At 43.7% G+C, this 20,389-nt stretch overlaps 1 protein-coding gene and 1 non-coding gene across 12 annotated transcripts in view; both read right to left on the bottom strand.

Moving 5' to 3' along the window:
* The window catches only part of TTC7B (tetratricopeptide repeat domain 7B), a 236,934-nt gene that overhangs the window by 154,002 nt on the left and 62,543 nt on the right, over positions 1–20,389 (bottom strand). For all 11 annotated transcript variants that reach the window (XM_067727813.1, XM_067727818.1, XM_067727860.1 and 8 more), the window contains one exon: positions 9,704–9,825. In XM_067727813.1, coding sequence (XP_067583914.1) covers positions 9,704–9,825 — 122 coding nt within the window. The remainder of the gene's footprint in view (positions 1–9,703; positions 9,826–20,389) is intronic.
* Positions 2,051–2,179, bottom strand: LOC137208052 (small nucleolar RNA SNORA11). Its single transcript, XR_010935446.1, has one exon. It is a non-coding gene; the product is annotated as a small nucleolar RNA SNORA11 (small nucleolar RNA).

Raw genomic sequence — 20,389 nt, 5'->3', positions numbered from 1 at the left:
GCTCCTCTTCACTGATTCATCTGCAGGCTCTGCTCAGTCACTTGCTCGGGAAACCTCCCCTAACCACCAGCTCCAGGTCAACTTCATTTTCAAATGGCCTCTTACAGAAATGGGTACCTTGCCGCCTGAGCCCCATCTCGGGGTGTAGTTATACACCCAGGAATATAAGGACCTGGTTTCTCTCTGAAAGCAAGAAGCACGTCTGGCTGCTCACCATTTCACCCCCAGCACCTGGAGAACATCTGGCAGGAGCAGCAGCTGAATAAACACTGGCAGAACAAGTGAATGTTGGAACAAATCGTCTGAAACTAAACAGAGTTGGGCAGTAGTCCTCACTTCGCACTGTTATGTTCCTGCTGTGTATGCTCACTGAGGATACTCCTGTTCAGAGCATGACCCAAGAGTCGGCCTGCAATATTGCCCTCCATAAAAGAAAATTCCAGGGTCAATCTCCGGTCGTATCAAGAATTATTGGGAAATATCAAAAAAATAAAGTTAATTTTGATTTTTTAGCCACAACTGTTATATAACCATCTCTTTTGGGGAAAACGTGCAAAGTGAAAGGCTGAATTTAAAGAGGTAGTATCGCCTTCTTCTCCTTTCCTAAGGTGTAAGCCTACTTGTAGTTATTTATCTTCCTGTTGGACTAGAAAATCCACTGGGATCATTTGCTGTCTCAACCCTAGCTCCTAGCACATAAATGTTTGCTGGATGAACAAATAAGTGAATGAATAAACAAAGAACCTCCCCCTTCCCTCCTGCCTCCATTAAAATAGAAAATCACTATCCCGGACAAACGCAAGGTGAAGAACTGGAATAATCTCCGGTACCAGTTCATCTTTCAGGGAATTCCAACTCTGAATGGAGGCTGAAGGAGGCAGCCTACAGCTGGGAGAAACCGTCCGGAGAGGGGCCTTTGTGAGATGCGAGTAACTGCTAATGAGTTCACCGGTCCCCTCCCCACGCCCCGTGCTCCCACCCTACCCCGCCTTGTACTCTGGAAGCCTCAGATGACCTACCCCGTTCTTCTGCTGAAGCCAGGACAGGCCAACGTGGAGGCACCCACCTTGCTGAACGCGGATAACGCTTTGATGGCGCAGGCCTCGAACACGCCGTGGGTGCTAGCGCTTATGCAGTGCAGAAAGCAACTACCCGTCCCCCATAATTCATTCCCTGAAATTTATCACGGAAAGTGGTCCTGGAATTTCATAATTAAAACTGACAAAGACTCCTTTGTTTTCATACTAAACTTTTGATGGCATTAAGGGATGAGCCAGACCTAGTCTACACTGAAACGAAACAGAGGAGACTTGGCTGACGCTTTTTATTCCATAAACAATTACAACTAGACTGGCTTTAAAAGTCCTTATTTTCTCAGCCTGATGTATTCCTTGCGGCTCTTGCTGCCCAGAGCTCCATCTTCAAGAAGAGAACACTAACTGGGCGTGGTCATTCTGTGCGAGAGCTGAGAAAACCGGGCTGGGCGTCAGCAGGGGGAGGCACAGGCCACCAACTAGCTGTGTGACCCTGAATAAGTCTCACTGCCTTGTTTAATTCTCTTCTTTTTCTTTCTTTTTTTTTTTAGCAGTTTTAGGTTTACAACAAAATTGACAGGAAGGTACAGAAATTTCCCGAAGTCCATAGTTCACCTTAGGGTTCACTCTAAGGAAGTGAATAGTGTTGCACATTCCATGGGTTTGGACAAAAGTATAATGACACCTATCCATCATTATAATGGCACACAAAGTATTTTCACTGCGCTAAAAAACTTCTATGTGCTGTGTATTCATCTCCCCTCTCTCCCAAACTCCTGGCAACCACTGATCTTTTTATTGTCTCCACTGTTTGGTCTTTTCTAAAATAGCATATAAATGGGATTTTTTATTTTTCCTTGAAAAGAGGGTCAAAGCCTTTAAGTCTATAAGACCACTCATGGTCCTCCACAGGCTCTAGGTGGCAAACTCCCCCGCTAAACACTGTGGCTTTTCTTCCAGCATGGAGCCCTGTCCCACTGGTCCCGCTGAGCGGCCACCTGGAGGTGCAGGAGGACATGTGTAGGGTATTTGTTCATAGGAAGGCTACAAGTTTTGTGTCCCTTGTCACAATGAACCCAGATGCTTGTCAGGTGTGTTATAAACAGAGGAGCCATTGCTTCAGGCTCCTGCTCTGAGCACACCCCAGCACTGCCTTGTGTACTGACGGTCTCCCTGAGCAAAATGTAAACCCCAGCAAGGCAGTGACTGGGTCTGACCCGTTCACTTAGAACAGCGTTTGGCACTAGTAAATAACCTCTGGAGGTTCTTGATAAATATTTACTAAATGATCATTGAATGTGATTTCTCTGGATCTCAGAGTCCTCAGCTACAAAGGGCAGTGATTTTTAAAAATATGCTCTAACCATTTGGACTCCAGGATTTTCAGATTCTATACCCGACCTTCAGCTCAACTATTATGAAAATTTTCCTTATTACTGAAATGACTCATGGGAAGTGCTTGCACAGTTCGCTAGGTTGACCCAAAGTCTTCCAGACCCAGGACTGCTTGAATGACAAGTGGCATCACTGAGGTGGTCCTGGCTGACCAGGCTGCAGGACTCACACTGGTCTGTAAACTTCCCTCCTGAAGCTGTTGTGAATAAAGGAAGTAGCCCACTTACATGGACTCCCCCCCCATCTCCCTCCATCACCCCATCTTTCTCTCAGTCCAATACATACATGGTTCTTGCTGAGATCAGAACGTAGCCTATGGCTGAAAACCAAGTAAAATGAACCAAGTCCGACTGACATGGTGGGCGTGATTCTGCTGGCACTAGACCCCTGCCAAATGAACTACCCTAGCCTTGGCCCTTCCTGATACCCCATCCTTCTCCACACCTGAAGAATAAATGCCCTGCATCTTAGCCTGGTTTTCAGTCTTCCACCATCTCTCCGCCATCCATCCTTCCAGCGAGAACCCTAACTTGGAAAAGGAAATGGGAACTGAAATAACATTTATTTAAAGTGACCCACATCTGATGCCACCACTTCATTCGTGCCGCTCTTTCCCCAATCTAGCTTGTGCTCTGACCATCCACCAAAAGTCCTTTCAAGGTCACAAAGGCTTTCCATATTATCGAATCCAGTGCTTTGGTATTTACCCTTATTAACACCTCAGCATCATCAGGTGAGCCCTTCCTCCTCTTCAGGAACCTTAGGCTTCTACGAGGACACACCCTCGTGGTCCCTCCTACCTCGGGCAGCTCCCCTATGGGCTCCTCCTCCTTGGCCCAACTCCAACTCTTGCAGGTTTCCTGCTGGGTCCTGGGCTTTGCTTCTCTCTTTACGGTCTGTCCCTCTCAGCCCATCCAGTCCAGGGCTTTAAATATAATCAACATGCTGAGACTCCAAACTTATAACTCAAGGTTCAACCTCCCCTGTGCTCATCTATCCTCCTAGTCGACACTGCCACTTGGAAATCTCACAGGCTCTCAAATGATACACATCCAAATCTCTGATTTCCCCTTTTCCGAATCTGGTCCTCCCCTTGTCCCCACTCCATCTAAACAGTTGCTCCGACTGCAACTGGGGAGTCATTCCTGATTCCTCTGTTCCCCTTCCCGCTCCCCCCGCAAATCCAATTCATCACCTAGTCCCCACACCAGTTGGGATCACACATCAACGAACAGCAGTTCTACCATACATCTCCAATCCATCCACTTGTCTTGGTCCCTACTACCACTGTCATCTTTTTTTTTTTTTTGCGGTACGCCGGCCTCTCACTGTTGTGGCCTCTCCCGTTGCGGAGCACAGGCTCCGGAGGCGCAGGCTCAGCGGCCATGGCTCACGGGCCCAGCCACTCTGCGGCACGTGGGATCCTCCCGGACCAGGGCACGAACCCGCGTCCCCTTCATCGGCAGGCGGGCTCTCAACCACTGCGCCACCAGGGAAGCCCCACTGTCACCTTTGATAGTGAGCATCTAATGCCTTGCCCACCACTGTCACCTTGCCTTTGTTTTGGTGACTTGGGGATTTTTCTTTGGACAATCGCTACTCTCCCATTGTACGCCACCACAGTAGATCTGCCTTTTCAGGGTAAGCCAAACCAGGAGAGTCTGTGACTCTCCCCCTTCCAACTCTGCTGCAGCCACACTGGGCTCTTTTCAGGTTCCTAAACACATCAAACTTCCCTGGGTCAAGACCTTACACGTGGCGGGCCCTCTGCTTGCAGCACTCTTTCTCCTGCTTGTGGCACGCTTACTTCCTTCTCATCCTTCAAGTCTTGGTCTCATGTCACTTCCTCAGGAGGCCTGGCCTGACCACCCTACCTAAGCAGGTGCCCTCTGTTATTTGCTGCACCCATTCGTTTCCTAGCATTTATTACGATTTGTAATTATAAACATTGGTTTACTTGTTTATTATCTTCTCCCTCACTAGGCTGTATCCTCCCTGAGAACCCGGACTATGTGTCTTATATTCCCCAATTCAGTACCAAGCACAGTACAGGCACATAGCAGAACTATGTTGGATAACTGACCCAACCTACTGCATGCCAGGTCCTGTGCTGGGAGGTTTATATAGAAACACATACATTACTGTATAAACCTCTGCTCCAACCAGAGTGGTCTCCTGATACCCTGCAGAATATATACAATACTGAGTACAGTTCTAACCCCAGGTTTCTACCAACTAGTTGCAAAGCACCCCTGACTCTCCCCAATCTGTGCACCTACATCATCTCAATCCCACTTCTCCAAAGCTTTACTCCCCTTCCCAAATCTTCCGCCGTCTCAACAGGCAGCCTCCTTATTTGGCTTTCTGGCAACCTGGACTTCCCCTGTCACACATGTACAGACTATCCTGAGACTGCTTCTTTTAGTTAATTCCCTGAGATGAAGTTCTAGGAGGTCAGGGACTTTGTTGTTCTTTTCCGCATTAGAGCCCCAGTGCTAGGACAGGGCCTGGCTCCTATGCAATTAGTCCTCACTAAATGGATGAATAAGTACTTTACTGAATGAATGAATGGGCCTGGAAACCTCAGCTCAGTTACAGTGATTATTAGGTGTTCTTGCACTGTTTACTCTTTTATACAACCATACTGTCGCCTATAAAGTTACTTATTTTCACATCTTACCCTTTTTCTTTTCTCCTACTATCTCCCACAGTGCAGGCTCATTTCTTTTTACTCTCTGAGTCTCTCGAGAAATGTCATGTACCAAAAGTTGATACATACGAAACGCTTACTGGAAATGTGTCTGAATTTTCTCATGTTCCTTGCATTTGACTCCTAATGTAAAAAGCAGGGGGCAGTTGAAAAAACAACCATTTCTATCACCGCCAGAAGGAAGACGTACTGAAGGCAAGAATGCAGAGGACAAGGCCAAGTCGCTCCAGTGCCTGGGGAGGCCAGTGCATCGAGCCAAGCCCTCTCCCTCCCCCTCCCTCCCGCCCCCAACAGGGCCTGTGGGAGCCCGTCTGCTGCTACTGTTTCTCTGAGGCCATAAACCCAGGAACCTCGGCAGCCCATGGGACGCCGCAGGCCTCATGGCCCTTCTTCCTGCCTTCTAATTCCAAGCTACACTGAGCAGGGCTGAACAGTTGCAAAGGTCAACAAGATGACTGGGGAAGTTTAAAAACTTTGAAAAGTCAATGCATAGTGCTAATTAGAGGTCTATTTAAAGCCAACAAATGCATAGTGCTGACTGACTGTAATAACACAACTCCAAAAAGCCCTCCATCCCACTTTATTCCCTGGCCTGGCTGCAGGCACGTGGGGGGCAGCCCAGAGTCTGACCATATTGCCTGACTTCCTACCTTCTCCCAGGATCTCCCACACAGAACTCCGTGATGCACCCTAGGAAAGAGGACGACCCAGCGGGTACACTTCCCAGACACTGACGCTCATTTGCCTTCTTGCTTGAATTTATCCCCACCCTCCTTGAATTAAAACCAATTCAGAACCAGGGGAAACACACACTACAATCCATTTGGCTTACCCAGTACACCTGACATGCTGGAGCAAGAAGCAAAGCTCCTTGAAATGTCCTTGGCTACCCTTTGTTTATAAGATATAGTTCAATATTCCTAAAATAACGTGGAGTAAATAAATGGCCTCCCAAACCCAAGCTTCTCTGGCATTGTGGCCTCAAGGACTCAAGGAGGGGCAACACTTCTCAGAAGGCTGAGGGGAGCCCCAGGCTGAGGCTGTTTCTCTGCACACTGCCCAGAACACCCAGTGCTAGTGCCTCACACCAGGCGGCCCCGCCTCCTTTCTCTGAAACACTGGGGTGGCCCTCGGTGATTAGGGGTTACCCAAGCTAATTGTTACGCATCTCGAGCAGAGCTGGCTCACACCAGCAGTCATAAACGAGGGCCCTTCCTTGAAAACTCTGCTGTGTGAGGCTCTGCAGTGAAATGAGTGACGCCTGCTTCGAGAACGTCCACTTCAGCTGGAGCCCGACCTTCCTGTGGTCCCACTTCCAGCTGGAAAGCCAGCCAGGCATCGTCATCACTGGAAGTTACAGTTTCCCCCTGCCTGTTTGCCTGACGCTGCACCAGATGCTTCCACATGCGTTCTCTTATTTGCGCCACACGCAGCTCTCTGGTTCTGGCACTATTTTACAGATAAAGAAACGGACACCCAGCGAGGAGAAGGGCTGGTCCCTTATCCGGTCCTCTGGCTCCAGCGCCCTTGCTTCCCCTCATCCGAGTGCCTACCGTGGGTGAGGAAATTCGAAAAGCTCAGAGGCAGTAGCCCTGGCCCTCTGCGGCTAACGCGCTCTGCCTCCACCCTCTGCACAGCCTCAGCAGGACGGTTTTCTCATCCACAGCAGGCCTGCTGCTGCCACCCAGAGGGATGAGAGAAACCCCCGTGAAATCGACGTGGGTGTGTGCCAAGCCAGACCACGCCCAAGGACACTGGGGCTGGGATGATGACAGGTGCTCTCTCCCTCCCAGGGGACAGGGGAGAAGGGGGAGTGAGGGGGCAACAAGGAGAGGGAGGGGAAGGGGGTGAGGCAGGAAAGAGAGGGGGAGGAAAGGAGTGGGGAGAGGGGCAGGGGGAGGAGGAGAGAAGAAACATATGATTTGTGACAGGCTGTAGATGAGACATGAGGAAAAGTGTGATGAGAAAACACCAATTCGTGGAGGCTGGGGACCATCCCCCGGCAATGTCTCATCCCGGGGTCAAGCGCTCCCTCACAAGTGAGGCTGGATGGTGGACAAGGCCACGGTTTGAAGGTTGAGCCAAGGCCCTGCACACAGCATTTCCCCTGCAGTGGGGGCAGCACTGAAAGGACTGAGGTCAGAAGCCCGGCAGCCAGGTCACCGTGTGTGTAATAGAGGCGATGCTGTTTACACCGCCAACCCCAAGGGCGGTGGTGGGCGTGGAAGATATAACGCCATGAGGATCAACGATGAAATAAAAGTACTTGGTAAACAGAAGAGGGACCTAAGGGATCAGAGCGGCCCAGGAGCTGGTCCTGGCGTCAGGTTCTTTCTGAAAGAGACCCAAGTTCACGGGCTTGGCAACTAAAAGGCTGAACATATTTAAGTGTATTTCTAAAGAAAAAGATACGCTTTACCAATTAGTAACTCTTATTGCCAAACTCATCTAAGATGCATTTTCCTAACCCTGAAAATCAGTCAAATCCTGTCAATCCCAGATATATATATTTCTAAGTTGTAGAAACACAAAAAGGGAGCGAGACGACGAAGGAGCAGAGCAAACACATTGGAAGATGGGAAGCCGCTGGTGTTTAGGGATGGCTCCCGCCTCCATTTGCCCCCACTTGCTCCGCAGAGACACTGGCGGTACGCGTCCACTGATGAATGCCCCCCGGGTGTGGCTCTTGGGCCCCGAGTGACCCACCGTGTAAGTCAGCAGCCCTGACAGCGCTTGGCATGTCCAAAACCTCCCACTGGTCTCTCTCCTTTCGTCCGTGTTTCGTGGTCTCAAAACTGGCCCTCACCTCCACCTACCCACGTAACCTCTTGTTACCGCTTTAGAACACTGCAGCTGACAAGAGCCCTCCAGGGTGGCCGGCTCAATGCATCACTGGTCTTTAGAGCCCAGGGAGAAGACCAAGAGGACAAGAAGAAACGAAGAGGGGCTTCAAAATTAAGCAGTCCCTTAACTTTGACTATGTCAATGGGAACCTTCTTGAACTTGGGTAAGATAAAATGAGACATGAGCCAGTAAGCAATTCCCAGCATGTAATCCATCACCTAGTGCAAACCTCTCATCATTATTTTTTAGTTGGGTTCTGGTGGGCATCCAGAGGTTCGGGGCAAGAGGACAGAGCCCCATAGCCCCGCTTCTTCCTCCTCGACGAATAAGCTTCAAATAGGAAAATAAGTCATCCGGCCGGTCCTTATCAATCTCACACAAAACATTTTCAATAGAAGGTATTGGTTTGGGACTCCTGAAAGCCCCAGGGAAATTCATTCCGGCCTCTGGACTTGCATATCAATCACACACACTCACAGGTTAGAGGGAGGGAAAGCCAGTGTTGGAGTTTCCTCTGTGATGACACTATTTATTGTGAAGAGGGAGAATAAACAGAAAAAATATTCTACGTTCCCTCCCTTCTCTCTCTATTTATAACAGCAAAGAAACTAGAACTCAAAACTCAGTCTAGAGGACATGCACCATCACTCAGACGATCTCAATCAGTGACAGATGAGATCAAACTCAAAAGCATCTATGCCAAAGCTACCAAGCCATTCCAAACTTTGGGGTGTTTATTGCAGCCTTTTGTGGGCCCTGCCAATCTGAACCTTTGGAGCAAAGCAGGCCTTCTCCACAAACAGTTTAATAGGATTTGGAAAATAAGCATTTACTCCCCCAACAAATGGGAAACAGAAGCACGTGGCTCTGGGCAGGTGAAATCCCACTTCCATGAGCTACGCCCCAAGGTTTGAAGCTCTTGAAAATGAAGAGGGAGCAACTCCCCTGTTCAGTTATCCAATCTGCAGCTTAAAGCGCTATTGGACTATTCCTGAGGAAGGGGCCTCCCACGCACAGCCTAGGAGGAGCTACGGGGGAACCAGATACCTACTGTTGGTCTCCATGCACATCTATCCTGCAGCAAAATGTCAAAACAAGGGACAGCTGAAGAGATTTGGAAGAGTATCATTGCATTTCTCATAAGAGCAACACGAAAAGGAAAACAAGCATCAAATGCATGAGAGAGCTATCCCTTACGTGCAGGCTCTTAAACCTTTTTAAAACTCTTTTCAAGGGCAGCTCAAGGGGAAAATGTACCTGTGTGGCATTACAGCCATACTTGCTTTCATAAAAGCCGTCTGAAATTTGGCAAATCCAGTTCTCTAAACGGATCAGCCATTCAAAGGCAGGTGATCCTGTGGGCCAGGGTTTCCGATCCATTCATTTTCCCCACAACAAAGCAGGGAGGCCTGTGCAGTACCATCCCAGGGAGGCAAGGGAGCACAGAGCATGGGCCCCATTCCCTCCTGGTCCCGGTGCTCCACACTGTGACTCGTACTCATAGGGGGGCCTCCTCCCTCCCCCCACCTTCAAATCTCATGGGAAAGTGAGGACCCAGGTGGAGAAGAGACAAAAGAGCCTATGCTCATTCTTTTTTTGAAAAAAAATTTATATTTATATTTAAAATTGCTTTACGATAAAAACTAAACTGAAGACAGCATTATAAGGCTTTCTACTTTCCTTCTTTAGGAATTTGATTTAGAAAAAGAAGAAGGCTTACCCATTTTTGAAATAGAGGACATGGGCTCTCTGTAGTCCTGTTTCTAGGAAAAAGCCTAGTTCTTGATCGTGGGGAGCAGAGCCAGGCTTAGGACTTCTGTTTTGAATATTAGAAAGTATTACCTAGAAGGGGAGAAAATCGGAAAACTAATCAGATCCACATGCAAGCCTGCCTCCTGCAAACCCTGTCTCTAAATGCACTGCAGGACTTGTACGCAAACATCAGCGCAAGGCACTGAGGTGGGCGTGTAGCGAGAAGAAAAGCAGAGGGAATGACTTCTGTGAGACAGGGAACAACTGCTAACCCCGGGCCACGTGCGGCCCTCCTGGCACTGAGGACAGAGGAGTGAAGGGTGCTGATGAGCGCACGGTGCCAGGAGAAGCATTAGAGGTGGAGTGGCTCTGCCGAAGGCCAGGATGTTGACAGAGAGGCTGAGTGATACAGAAGCCAGTCCAGCAATGGACAGAAACAGTCATCATCCACCCATGGCTGAGGTCACTGATGGGTGGCCCGCGGCTGCAGCCCTCCAGAGTTTGATGAGCTTCAGAAAGAGCTGGAAGGTGCCATGATTGGCACTGGCTCTGGAATTAACCAGAGAGGGCAAATTCACCAGGCTACAGAGCTGAGGCCTGTGGACTGGGCAGCAGCCACCTATTCTCAAGGGGAGAGTTGAGAAAAACCACCTCGACTCGCCCTCTCCCCAAACTTGACCTCTTGTCAGCAGATAACGAGGTTTTAAAGGTTGACGTGTTTAGCCCTGCCAGAAAGACTGCCAACTAGTCAAGAGAAAGGCTTGCAAGTTGAGGGGGATACAGTGAAGTGTAAACACTTAGCTACGGTTACAGAGGCTGCTCTCCTTAAACTCACAAGTCAAATGAAGCATTTATCAACCAGAAGCTACTGTGGCCCATTTTAAAACCACAGGAGTGCTCTCCAAACATGCTGCCAACATCTGCTGAGTCGGCAGCTCTCCAGAGATCCAGCTGTTAGCCAGACCCCAAATATTTCAGAGGCCTTGAAATTATTCTCCAAATGGAGCTGAAGGAATTGCTGGTTCTCTACCTTATGAGCTTTAGGGAGGGAAAAAAAAGTAGAAGACACACAATGAACAATACATTGTGGAACGAAAGCCGGGTGGGCAACCCTTGCCTTTGAACTACATCCCAGCACCTCATCAAAACTGCCTGGCTCCTTCTTGACTTAGCCCTTGGCTCTGCAAGTGCTGAGAGGTAGGTAGGTGTTCCTCCTGCCTCTGAGAACTGTCATTTTTGGCTTCACCCTCACCCATCCTCGAAGTGCTGGAGATGCACAGAGTGCGGTTCTGGGCCCTTGTCCTTCTCTGTGAAGTGTCTCTCAAGATGATCTCATCCACTCCTCAAAAATCAGCTACACGCTGCCGAATCCCAAATTTATAATCTCTAGTCCAGACTTTCCCAGACTCATATATCCAACTACTTCCTTGACATTTCCACTTGGGGGTTCAATGCTGAAACTTTAAAAAATTATCCTCCATTTGCTTTTGATAATAGTTTTAAATTTTTTTAAATGCCATGGTTATTTTAAAGTGAAAACAATGTAGTACAGTACAAAAAGAAAATTAAAAATCATCTCAAAATTCTACCACATAGAAATAGCCAGTGAACATTGATTGAACGATAACCCAGCTATCTCCATGTACGTATGTATCAAGAGGAGAGAAAGATAATAATCATTTTACAAACATTGAGATTGTTATACATACTGGTTTTAATTTTAAATTTAACAGGAGAAACTAAAGTGTGACCAAAGTAATCACTCAACCTCAGAAAAATGTGTTTTTTTTTACACATAGTTCATACATTTATGTCTCTCTGACGTTAAAAATATGTTATATTTATTACATGTATGCATGTGTGTTATATGTATGTGTATATAGACAGAAAGACAGAGACAGGGAGACAAAGAAAGAGCCCGAGAAAGGACAGAAAGTAGGTCATTCTTTTATCTACACAGTTCAACACTATACAGTATCTGCTGACCCAGAACAAAAGTGAGGAAACTGACATATTCATACTACCTTCTCCTTTGCCTTCTCCTCAGCCTCTTACTTTTGTTACAGTACTGTTTTTTATTGCCAAGGTACCTAACAATTATGTTCTACTCCATAATTGTTTCTCATCAGTTCTATAGCAAAATGCATTTGAGGGGCAAGATAGGGGTAGAGGATCAAGAGGTACAAACTAGTATGTATAAAATAAATATGCTACAAGGATATTTAGTACAACACAGGGAATACAGCCAATGTTTTATAATAACTATAAATGGGATATAACCTTTATAAATTGTGAATCACTATGCTGTACCCCTAAAACATATAATACTGTACATCAACTATACCTCAATCAATCAAATGCATTCATTGTTTCTTTAATTCTTTATTTTCAATTGATGCTTGCTTGGTGGAATACTGCCAAAAAGGGCTCGTGGATGCTACAGGCCCTGAATTCTTACAGGTGTAAGAATGTCTGTCTCTTGTCTCTGTTCCTCTAAACCTGAGACATTCAGGTATGACATTCTCAGATTTCCCACTTTCTCTCCCTCAGAACGTGGCAGACGATACTCCAGTCTTCCAGCACCGACAGTTGCTGTGGACAACTCGGAAGCCAGCCTTACTGGTCTCCCTGCAGACAATCTGCAAAGAGCAGTCCTTTTCTCCCTGAAGTCTAGAAGATCTACCAGGTGTTGTCTTGCTGTTCATCATTCTATGTCAGCTATTCTTGGAACACAGTATGAACTCTCAATCTAAAAATTCAGATCTGCAGTATCAAGTAAGGCACTGGACTCGGGCTGCCATTCTGGGTTCAAAGCCCAGCTCCACTACTATGGGCAAGTCACAGTCTCTAAAGTTTTCTCATTGGTAAAATGGAGATGGTAATAGAATTTTTCACTTAGTGAAGTCCTATGAACTAAATGGAATAATAAATGGATAGAACACTTAGCACAGTGTGTAGCAAGTGCTGAATAAAGGCTTACTTTGTTGAAGAATTTCTCTTTGATTATATAACTGCATTTTCTTATCTAGTCTGGTTTTTTCCATTTTCTTTTTCAGGAATACTAATTGTGTGCACTGTCTTAATTACTGTAGCTTTGTACAACAGAAAGTTAAAAGATTGGGAAGTGTGAGTCCCTCAACTTTTTTCTTTTTCAAGATTGTTTTGGCTCTTCTGGTCCCTTGCATTTCCATATTAATTTGTGAATCAGCTTATCAATTTCTGCAAAAAAGGCAGCTAGGATTTTAATGGGGATTGGGTTGAATTTGTAGATCAATTTGGGGAGTATTGTCATCTTAACAAATTAAGTCTTTTGTTCCATGAGTGTAGGACGCCTTTCCATTTATGTAGGTTTTCTTTCGTTTCTTTCAACAGTGATTTGTAGTTTTCAGAGTATACGGTTTGAGCTTTTTATTATCCCAATGCATTTTAATCTTTTTGATGCTATTAGAAGTGGAATTACAATTTTAATTTCATTTTCAGATTGCTCATTGCTAGTGTATACAAATAAAAGTGATTTTTGTATATTGACCTTGTATCCTACAACCTTGCTGAAATCATTTATTATTTATAGTATTTTTTGTGTGAATTCCTTAGAATTTTCTATATACAAGATCATGTCATCTGTAAATATAGTTTTACTTCTTTTTTTAAAAATATTTTATTTTTTGGCTCTGTTGGGTCTCTCTTGCTGCACGCTGGCTTTCTCTAGTTGCGGCGAGCAGGGGCTACTGTTCACTGTGGTGAGTGTGCTTCTCATTGTGGTGGCTTCTCTTGCTGTGGAGCACGGGCTCTAGGCGTGCAGGCTCAGAGGGCTTCAGTAGTTGTGGCACGTGGGCTCAGTAGTTGTGGCGCACGGGCTTAGTTGCTCCACAGCATGCGGGATCTTCCCGGACCAGGGTTCAAACTCACGTCCCCTGCACTGGCAGGCGGATTCTTAACCACTGTGCCACCAGGGAAGTCCCTCCCTTTTCAATCTGGATGCCTTTTATTTCTTTTTCCTGCCTAATCTGATCTTGGAAGGAAAGCATCCACTCTTCCACCATTAGATATGTTGTTAGACATGGGTTTTCATGGATGCCTTCTATCAGGTTGAGGATATTAATTTCTTTTTTTTTTAATTTTTCTTTACTTCTATTCCTAGTTTGTTGTGTGTTTTTGTTATCATGGGGATTGTTGGACTTTGCCAAATGAGTTCTCTGCATCTACTGAGATTATCATTATCATGTGGTTTTTGTCTTTTATTCTATTTATATGTTGTATTACATTCATTGATTTCCATACGTTAAATCAATCTTGCATTTCTGAAAAGAATCTCGCTTGCTGGTATATAATTCCTTCTCTATGCTGTTAGATTCAGTTTGCTGGTATTTTGTTGAGGATATCTGCATCTGTATTCATAAGAGATACTGGTCTCTGGGACTTCCCTGGTGGCGCAGTGGTTAAGAATCCTCCTGCCAATGCAGGGGACACGGGTTCGAGTCCTGGTCTGGGAAAATCCCACATGCCGCAGAGCAACTAAGCCCGTGCACCACAACTACTGATCCTGTGCTCTAGAGCCCAAGTGCCGCAACTACTGGAGCCCACGTGCGTAGAGCCCGTGCTCCACAGCAAGAGAAGCTACCGCAATGAGAAGCCCACACACCGCAACAAAGAGTAGCCCCCACTCACCGCGACTAGAGAAAGCCCACGCGCAGCAATGAAGACCCAACACAGCCAAAAATTAATTAATTAATTAATCAATTAATACAAAAAAAAAAGAGATACTGGTCTCATAAAATTAGTTAGGGAGTGTTTTACTCCTCTTCTACTTTCTGAAAGCTTCTATAGTACTGGCCTCATTTCTCCCTTAAACTGAATCTCTCTTCATTGAATTCACCAAGGAAGCCAACTTGACCTGTAGTTTTCTTTATGGGACGATTTTTAATGATAAAGTCAATTTCTTTAATTCATATAGGTATACTTGAGTTATCTATTCTTTCTTGAGTGAGCTTTGGTACCTTGTGTCTTTCAGGGAATTTGTCTATTTTCTACAAATGATCAAGTTTATTTGCATAAAGTTGGTCATAATTTTCCCTTACAGCCTTTCAATGTCTATAGCTCTATAGAAGTGCCTCCTTTTTTCTGGGTATTGATAATTTGTGTCTTCTCTCTTTAATTCTTGTTCAGCTTATTAATAGTTTACACAAATTTTATTGATCTTTTCTAAGACTCCAGTTTTGGTTTCACTAGTTTTCTCTACTGTTTATCTGTTTTCTATTTCACTGATTTCTGTTCTAATCGTTCTTATTCCCTTCCTTCCGCTTATTTTGGCTTTAATTTGTTCATCTTTTTCTAGTTCCTTGAGTTGGAAATGTAGATCATTGATTTGAAATTTTTCTTCTTTTCTACTATACACATTTAATGTTATAAACTCTTCTATACATTTTGTTTTCTATATCTTGAAGCTCTATTATTAGGTATACACACTTTTAGGATTATAATGTCTTGATGAATTGACTCCTTTTATTATATCTCCCTTTATCTCCTATAATATTCCTTGTTTCTAATTCTACTTTATGATATAATACAGTCACTCTAGCTTTGTTTTGATTATTGTTTGCATAGTGTGTAATTTTACCTTTTATCTACCTATGTTTTAATATTTAAATCATTTTCTTGTAGATAGAAAATCTCTGCCTTTAAATTGGGGTGCTTAGACAATTTACATTTAATATAATTATTGACATGGTTGGAATCATCTTGCTAGTTTTTGTTTTATTGTCCCATATGTTCTTTGTTCCTTTTTCTCACTTTCTTCTTTTGTTTTTTTTTGGATTGATGATTCCATTTCATTTCCACTATCAACTGGTTAATTATGTCTCTTTCTTATTTTTTAGTGGCTGCCCTAGGGTTTATAATGTAGCTCTTTATAACATCTCTAAGTAATATTACACCAATTCATATATAGTTTAAACACCCGATAACAATATACTTCTATTTCCTCCACTAGCTTTTTTGCTATTGTTGTCACACATTTTACTTCTATATTATAAATCTCATAATACATTGTTCATATATTTGGTTTAGGCAGTCGATTATCTTTTAAAGAAATTAAACATAAGAAAGTCTTCTTTTTTTTTTTTGCGGTACGCGGGCCTCTCACTGTTGTGGCCTCTCCCGTTGTGGAGCACAGGCTCCGGACGCGCAGGCTCAGCAGCCATGGCTCACGGGCCCAGCCGCTCCGTGGCATGTGGGATCTTCCCTGACCGGGTCACAAACCTGTGTCCCCTGCATTGGCAGGCGGACTCTCAACCACTGCGCCACGAGGGAAGCCTGAAAGTCTTCTTTATTTACCCTCATTGTAACCATTTATGATGCTCTTGATTTCACTGTGTGGGTCTGTATTTTCTTCTGCTTGAAGAACTTCTTTAACATTTCCTGTCACACAGGCGTGCTGGCAATGCATTCTGTCAACTTTTCTTTGTTCTAAAAAAGTCTTTATTTGTCTTTCCAGTGTCTTCTAATCTGTATATTGTTTTCTGATGATAAGTCTTCTATAACTCTTATCTTTATTCTTCTGTATTTAAAGTTTCTTTTTCTCTGGTTGCCTTCAAGACTTTTGTCTTTGATTTACAACACTGACTATGATGTGTCTAAGTGTATGTTTGCATTTATCCTGCTTGGGGTTCTCTGAGATTCTTGGATCTGAGATTCCTTGCTGTGTTTCAGTAATTCTGAAAACTTCTTAACAATTTTCTCTCTTTTTTTTTTTTTTTTTGCGGTACGTGGGCCTCTCACTGTTGTGGCCTCTCCCGTTGCAGAGCACAGGCTCTGGATGCACAGGCTCAGTGGCCATGGCTCACGGGCCCAGCCGCTCCGCGGCATGTGGGATCTTCCCAGACCAGGGCACAAACCTGTGTCCCCTGCATCGGCAGATAGACTCTCAACCACTGTGCCACCAGGGAAGCCCAACCATTTTCTCTTCAAATAGTTCTTCTGTTCCAGTTTCTCTCTCTTATCCTCTTGGGGCGCCAAATACATATATATGACATTTTCCCACAGCTCTTGGATGCTCTGTTCTGTTTTTTTCCCACTCTTTTTAATTTTCTTTTTGTGTTTCTCTTTGAATAATCTCTATTAACCTATCGTCATATGAAAGTTTTTTCTTAGCTCTTTCCAGCCTTCTAAAAGCTATCGAAGAAGTTCCTCATCTCTTATATCATGTTTTGTTATTTCTAGCATTTTAATTATACTTTTTTTACAGTTTCCTTCTCCTTGTTGAAATTCCCATCTGTTCCTGCATGTTGTATATCTTTTCATGATATCCTTTAACATATAACTCATGGGTATTTTAAAGTTCCTATCAGATAGTTCCAATACCTGGGTCATTTCTGGGTTTGGTTTTGTTTATTGCTCGTCACAGTGATTTGTTTATTCCAGTTTGTGTGTGTATATATATGTATCTTATAATTTTTTTTTTTTTTTTTTTTTTTTTTTGTGGTACGCAGGCCTCTCACTGTTGTGACCTCTCCCATTACAGAGCACAGGCTCCGGACACGCAGGCCCAGTGGCCATGGCCCACAGGCCCAGCCGCTCCGTGGCATGTGGGATCCTCCTGGACTGGGGCACGAACCCATGTCCCCTGCATCGGCAGGCGGACTCCCAACCACTGCGCCACCAGGGAAGCCCTATTAATGTATTTTTTACTTGATTATTGGCTGTCTCCCTCCATGGTGCTGCACCTTCTGCAAAGTCAGGGGCCATGTCTATTCCATTTACTAATATATCCAGTGTCTACTGCAGTGTCTGGGACAGGGTAAGCATTCAATATACATAGTAAGTGTAGTAAATGAATAAAACACATAGTAAATGAATGAATGAATAAATTTGCAGGGCCAATAAGAAATGCAGGGAAAAAAGCAATAAGAAAATAACCTATTCTGCATTAGGCACTATGTAGGTACATAGACTATCTCATTCATTCTCCCACAAAAACCCACTGAGACGCACACTATTACCCTCTCTTTACTGAAGGGGAAACTGAGACTTTGCTCCACTGAGCAAGTTGCCCAAATCACATGGCTAACGAGTGTTAAGGCTGGTGTTGAAACTCAGGTCTACCTGACTCTGCAGTCTGACTCCTCTCCCTTTGTCCTATTAGTCTGCATTTGCTTGCAGAACAAAGTCCAAAAGACAAGGTCAGGGCTGCCAGGATGAGTCAGGATGGGAAAAATGCAAGGTGGATGAGAGAGGGAATAGCTTAGCTCAGAGTTTGCCCTGAAGTCTAAGTATCTTGGATTTAATCCCTTCCTCACAAAGAGCCTCTAACACATGGGCCTGGGCAGGAGCATTGTTTGGCAGTGTTGAAGCCACCAGTTTTTCTGTGGATAAACACTTCCTTGTGAGAGGACTGCCAACAAGTATCCTTAACAAGTACAGCCTGCTTGGGCAAAAGCACACACCCAACACCTGAGGAAGCATGACAGAAAGTGGGCTGGGGCCAAAGATTTTAGGTCAAAAGGCCCAGGTTCAAGGTCTGGTTCTGACATTCCTCACCACTTGTGGACTTAGGACAACTACTTTGATCTCTCAGATCTTCACTGTTTTCATCTGATTAATGGGGATAATAATATATACCTACATAATTGTTATGAACTGCAAATGAGAAACTCAATGAGCATGTAAACACTATAACCCTTACTGGAGATATATTAAAGTATCACCTTCAAGTAGGAACAAAATAAGGATACTTTCCACCACCTTTATAATAACATTGTTTTAGAAAAGTCTGGAGATAGGGCATGAAAGAGAGATAAAGTGGAAAACAGTAGAAAGGAAGAAAGAATAATGACAAAAATCATTCCTCTGCCATATGTTCATATCCTTAGAAAAATGAAAAGAATCAACTCTATTTTTATGGAGGAGTTCAGTATTGTGGCTGATAACCCTGTATTCCTATCCTTGTCAGCCTTCAAGGTTCAGCTCAGGTGTCATCTCTTCCAGGAGCCATCCCTGAACTTCCGCACGGGTCCAAGACCCTTCTCTGGGCTTGCAGAATTCTCTGAGCGTTCCCCACCAAAGCAGCCCACGTGCTGTTTATGGACCTGTGTCCTCAGAAAACAGTAAGTTTCCTGAGGACATGCTCTGTGGCTTATTTCCTCTAGTGCCCCTGGTGTCAAGCACAGTGTGCAGAACAAAGAAGGCACTCATTAAATATTTTTGTAATTGAATTTTAAAAACCAAAGCATTGCTATATGTGAAAATGCAATGAAAAAAATGATCCTATATGCGAAGCAATACAAATAGAAAAGATCTGGGAATACAATCCATCTACTGAAGTCTGTAAAACAAAAATCTTGCAAAATGGAAAGAGGTATCATGGTCACAGGTGAGTAAAGACTAAATATAATTCTCCAAACCAATGTATAGCGTTAATAAAAATTTGACCAAATCCCAATTATTCTAAAATGCATCTAGAAATACCAACAGAAAAGGACAAAGGGTATTCTGAAAAATAAGTAGTTACTAATCCCTTCAGATGTTAAAACATATCATAAAGAAGCACTTATTAAACAGTGTCACACTGGTGCAATATAAGATTAGCAGAACAAACTAGGAAAGTTCAGAAATCACTGTTGTGTCTAAAATTTTATTAAATGACTTAAAATACATAACAGAAAATATGAAAAAAGAAAGATAAGATCATCTTAAAGTGGTACTGAAGTTTGAGGAAAACATTAGAGTCATATCTAATATCATACACCAAAATAAATCTCTCCAACAAGATTTGAAAATTAAAAGTTTTTTTTTTTAAAATGGAAAATGGTTGAAAACTTTTTATATCCTAGAGAAGATTTATCTCAGTACTTCGGCTTTAAAACAATGAAATAAATGTAATAAAAAGATAATCAGATTCAACTAATATATATAATAGGTTTAAAATGTATGAACAATTTAGAAATGGAAAAGTACTGAGTGGGAAATCATTCAGAGCAAACATAATAATGGGTTAACATATTTATGGTATAAAAGCTTTATTCAAATTATAAGAATAATACGACATCTTAAAACCAGAGAGAAAGTATAAACAAACAAAAAGGAAATATAACAAGGTTAAACATAAAGTTATCATATGACCCAGCAATTCCACTCCCAGGAATATACTCAAGAAAAATGAAAACATTTGTCCACATGAAATCTTATATACAAAAAGTTATAGCAGCATTATTATAACAGCCCAAAGTAGAAACAACCCAAATAATAAACGATAAAATAATGAATGGATAAACATAATGCAGTATCGCCATACAATGGCATATTATTTGGCAATAAAAAGAAATGAAGTACCGATGCGTGCTGCAACATGAGAACATTACGCTGAGCCAAAGAAGCCAGTCATAAAAGACCACATGTTGTATGGTCTGATTTACAGGAAGTGTCTAGAATATACACATCTATAGAGACTGGAGAAATTGGAGGTAAATAGGGAGTGACTGCTAATGCGTACAGGGTTTCTTTTGGGGGTGATGAAAATGTTTTGAAATTAAGTATTGGTGATGGTTGCACAACTCTGTGACTATATTAAAAACCACTGAATTGAATACTTTAAATGGGTAAATTCTATGGTATGTGAATTATATCTCAATAATGCTGTGATTTTAAAAAAAGAAAAGAA

Source organism: Pseudorca crassidens, chromosome 1 (genome assembly GCF_039906515.1).
Source record: "Pseudorca crassidens isolate mPseCra1 chromosome 1, mPseCra1.hap1, whole genome shotgun sequence".
Lineage (NCBI taxonomy): Eukaryota > Metazoa > Chordata > Mammalia > Artiodactyla > Delphinidae > Pseudorca > Pseudorca crassidens.
Note: the sequence above shows the minus strand (reverse complement) of the source record. Positions and strands in the feature narration are given on the sequence as shown.